Genomic DNA, 4,085 nt, shown 5'->3' with positions numbered 1-4,085 from the left:
GAGTGTTTATGATGAGAATAAAAAATTGTAATTGAATCATATTTATAAAATAATTATTATGAAAAAATAAATTGGGATGAACGAACTTATTTTTTGGACAATTTATAAGCTCTTGAAACTTATTTTCAGAACTTATAAAGTATTTGGGTGCATGTATTTTGATGGAAAATGCTCTTTAATATGTTTATTATGATAATTTTTTTAATATTTTCATCTTTAATAAATATATGATTTAAATATATTTTTTTAATCTTTTCTTATTCATTTTTTTTGATTAAAAATTTACAATTTTCAACCAAAATAAACGCACTAGTTTCTTTAAAAAAAACACCCTCTAAACTAAACCTGTGATAATATTGTAAAACCCCAGCACCCTGTACCGGCAACGCCAAAACCCTGAATTCTGTACCGCTGCAAAATCTCCTATTGCTTCATTTTGCTCCAATGATTTCGCTTAAAACCATCACCACTCGTAATTTCAGCAATGATCGTTTGACCTTGTTGATTTCATCCGATTCTTACAAGTTTATGTATCTTTCTTCAATTTCCCGGCGGCCGTTTTCGCGTTCTGCTCAATCTATTGACGAAAAGATTTCCAGTTTTACACAACCCTTGGGCGGATTCTTCAGAAGGGTTCTCTTCGGCGAAGAAAGGGCCGAGAGTAATCGCATCGTGGCTGAAAATGCGAAATCGGAGGAGACAAGTGTGGGGGACAGACTGAGAAATTTGGAGGAAGAAGTTAGGGTTTTGAACGAGAAAGGGTGCGAAACGGTGAAAAATCTCGAACCATTATCTGAAAAAACTGATCCTATGGTCGCGCCAAAGATGGAGAAGCGAGGCTTGTCGGCATTGTTAACTGATGGGGAAAAGGGGCATTCTGATTCTACGGTCGCGCCGAAGAAGAAGCGAAGCTTGTCGGCATTGTTTAAGCATACGGAAAAGGTGCAATCAAAATCGAAATCGAATTCAGTATCGAAGTCGAAATCTGTGCCAGAATCGCCGGCACCGGTTGAGAAAACTGCATATGGAATGGAGGATCCGATGGTCCACAAAGAGCTTTCTTCCGACATGAAAATGTTCGCTGAGCATTTGTATGCCAAAGGATACTTGAAAAAAGCTAATTTCATGCCCCAAGATAGATTTGATCCGACTTATTTTGAGGCCAGCTACGCCCGGGAATTCTTGAAGTGTGCGGCTGTCAAGTTCGGAGAAGAGCACTCGGATATCACAAGGTATGTAATTAGTTTTATCTCTCAATTTACTAAGCTAGTTTATAATCAGGAGCTTCATATAAAGTTACTCTGTTTGATCTGATATATTAATGAGTTACACCTTACTATCACTTGACAATGTTTTATAAAGAAAGAATGGGGCAATGGAAACGATTCCTTTTTGGCTCTCACACAATGCGATATTGGAAGGTTTGATAACTTTGATAGAGGGAGCCTGTAAACTTGTTTTAATTGCAATAGAGATTTATATTTATATTGTCTTCTAGCTGAATATTGATGCATGATACTCTGTCCGTTCCGGAAGAGTATCCTCACTTTCCTTTTTCATCCGTCTCATAAGAGTATGCACAACTCATTTTTGGACACGATCCCATCCCACTACTAACCCCTTACTTTTTATCTTCACTTTCAATATTTATTTACAACTTCACCGATATGGCCCACCATTATTTCTTCACTCCACTTACAAAAGTGGACTTCTTTCTCAACTTACTTAACATTTATTAAAACTCGTACCGAACAAACTGAGCATACTCTTCGAGAACGGAGGAGTATTATTGATTATCTTCTTTTGTTTCTATATACTAATGATGCATTCAGTAATCGTGAGGGTATTAAGTTGAAGTTTTATGTTGCTTTTACTTGTCTTTCTGTTTTTCGGGGACATCATAATGCCCTAATGCTGTTCTAAGATTTTGTAGACGTAGTCGGTCTTAAGAAAATAAAAATATAGGTGCTGCTATGCTTTTGGATTACCTCCTGTTGGAATATACTAGAAGAGGCATCAAAATTTGCAGGTGAATGTTAAGGATTTGTGGTTATGCCTTTTAACAAAATTGGATGTTGAGCTTTAGTTGTATGGTGTCAAAGTTTAAGAGTGTGTTCACTTTGGTTGCAAATTTATCATAAGAAAATGAGAGATTAAAAAGGATGGAAAAGAATTATCACACCCACCTTTTTTTTAAATCTCATGTGTTCTCTAAGGTAGAAAACATGAGAAAATATTATCACATTGATATCCATGATAATATTATTATGAGTTGGAGTGAAAAGGAAGGAAAAGGGGTTTGCTTGGAAAAAATTTCCATGGTGCCCGAGGAAAATTATCCACGCTAGAGAATATGTAAAAAGAGCGTAAAAATGGTGAAAATATATGTTTTCCACCCTTTTCCATAAAAGAGCATGCACCCTAAGATGAAAAGTTTGCTTTAGATCTTATCATTTGAACCCGGAGTAAAAGAGAATAACTGGAGGACCTAAAGAAAATAAGTAGATGTATCTTTTTTATTACAAAGTGCATTAGGTGTGTTTCTTCACTGCAGCGATTGGTTGATTGAATTTGCAATTTCAGATAAAGGATAAAAAAGGAGAGAGAAATCGCTGAACATTTTAAATTAATGACTACAGAAAGCTGCTGCTTGAATTTATCTCGACAGGTAGTCGGGTCCTCAGTTACCATAATGCCTCTTCCTTTGAAGAAAATCTCCGTATCTGTTCTACATGATATAGACAATTCACTTGTTTTACTGATTTGATGTTTTTATCACCATTCTACATGATGAGATTATTTTCCCCTGGGAACTGATGCATCTGTTTAACCTCGTCGGAAATCTTATATCCTTGTTAATTATTGTCACAGATGGTTGTCTGCTGGGGATCTGAAAAAGGTAGCCCTTTTTGGGTGTCCATCTCTTGGGCAGAGGTCCGTCGTTGCTGCTAAACATATGCGCAGTTTCTTCAAAATTGATGAACCCAAGGCAAGTTTCTATACTATAGCTTGCTTAAATAACGATTAGAATGCCAGTCCATGTTCTCGAACATTGTTAATTATGTTTGTTTTTCTTCCTTTGTTTTGTTGTGCCTCTAGGTTTGCCAAGCATGCACACTGAAAGAGCTGTGCAGGCGTTCAAATAAGAGTAATAAGAAACATCCTTCCAAGTTATATTTGGATAGTGTGATCAAGGTCCTCATCATGTATGCCATGGAATCAGTTCCCCAGAAGTTGGTGGTGCCCGAAGATGTTAAAAACTCTGTTCATCGATTGCTAAAGGAGATAACAAGTCTTTCTCAAGAAAAGCCCTGAGGCTTCTCGACCATTCGTGCATCAGCATATTAGGTAAGTTTGGTTTGATTTATGTTTCTCGGAAGATGCTTGCAAATAAAATTGCTAGTTTTGGGCCTACTTTTTTTCATTTTTGCACGCGGACCAAATAGGAATGTAGGATGCAACAATTTACAGTAGATGCAGTCAGTCGCTGAACCATGTGACTTTTTCTATAAAATGTTAGCAACATCAATAGGCATGATGGTGACAATGCCGCCTTTATTCATAAGTCTTGTTTTGTGTCGTGTGAGATCTAGGATTATATATATATGGGTTTTATTTGATTATTAGTATTAGCAGTCTTACAAGTATATGGTTATTTGTAGAGAAAGGTGGTATCAGTTGTCGACGCTATCTTGTGTGGTAAATCAAATGCATGAATTTGATCAACTATCTTTACTCAAAACTAAGGTGTATCCCGTCGGAAATTGGTCGGGGAATGTTTTGTTAGTAGTATTAGGGTGCGTTTACTTTGGTTGTAAAAGTTTTCATTCGAAAATAATGAATAAGAAAAGATGAGAAAAATATTATCTTTTCCTCATTTTTCTGTCGTATGTTTTTTTTTTTTTTGAGGGGATTTTGTCGCATGTTTACTAAAGATGAAAAGATGAGAAAATGTTGGAAAATATTTTCACATAATATTATCCAACATTGGAGAGAAAATGAAAGAAAAAGGACCGTCATAAAAAATATTCCACCATGCCTGGAATTTTTTTTCATCATAGTTTACATGTGAAAATGGTGAAAAA

At 35.9% G+C, this 4,085-nt stretch overlaps 1 protein-coding gene across 2 annotated transcripts; it reads left to right on the top strand.

The window, feature by feature from the left end:
* Positions 1-306: 306 nt before the first annotated feature.
* On the top strand, positions 307-3,877 carry LOC130986876 (uncharacterized). 2 transcript variants are annotated; one of them, XM_057910409.1, is made up of 4 exons: positions 307-1,232; positions 2,872-2,989; positions 3,100-3,348; positions 3,663-3,877. In XM_057910409.1, the coding sequence occupies exons 1-3, from the start codon at positions 445-447 to the stop codon at positions 3,313-3,315; spliced, it is 1,122 nt and encodes a 373-aa protein (XP_057766392.1). In that variant the 5' UTR covers positions 307-444; the 3' UTR covers positions 3,316-3,348; positions 3,663-3,877. The 2 variants fall into 2 exon arrangements, with proteins under 2 accessions (XP_057766392.1, XP_057766391.1); XM_057910408.1 differs by lacking the exon at positions 3,663-3,877 and having other exon boundaries at positions 3,100-3,623.
* The last annotated feature ends 208 nt before the right edge of the window (positions 3,878-4,085 follow it).

Source organism: Salvia miltiorrhiza, chromosome 5 (assembly GCF_028751815.1).
Source record: "Salvia miltiorrhiza cultivar Shanhuang (shh) chromosome 5, IMPLAD_Smil_shh, whole genome shotgun sequence".
Classification (NCBI taxonomy): Eukaryota; Viridiplantae; Streptophyta; class Magnoliopsida; order Lamiales; family Lamiaceae; genus Salvia; species Salvia miltiorrhiza.
The sequence above is the reverse complement of the archived record's forward strand: the minus strand, read 5'-3'. Positions and strand labels throughout refer to the sequence as shown.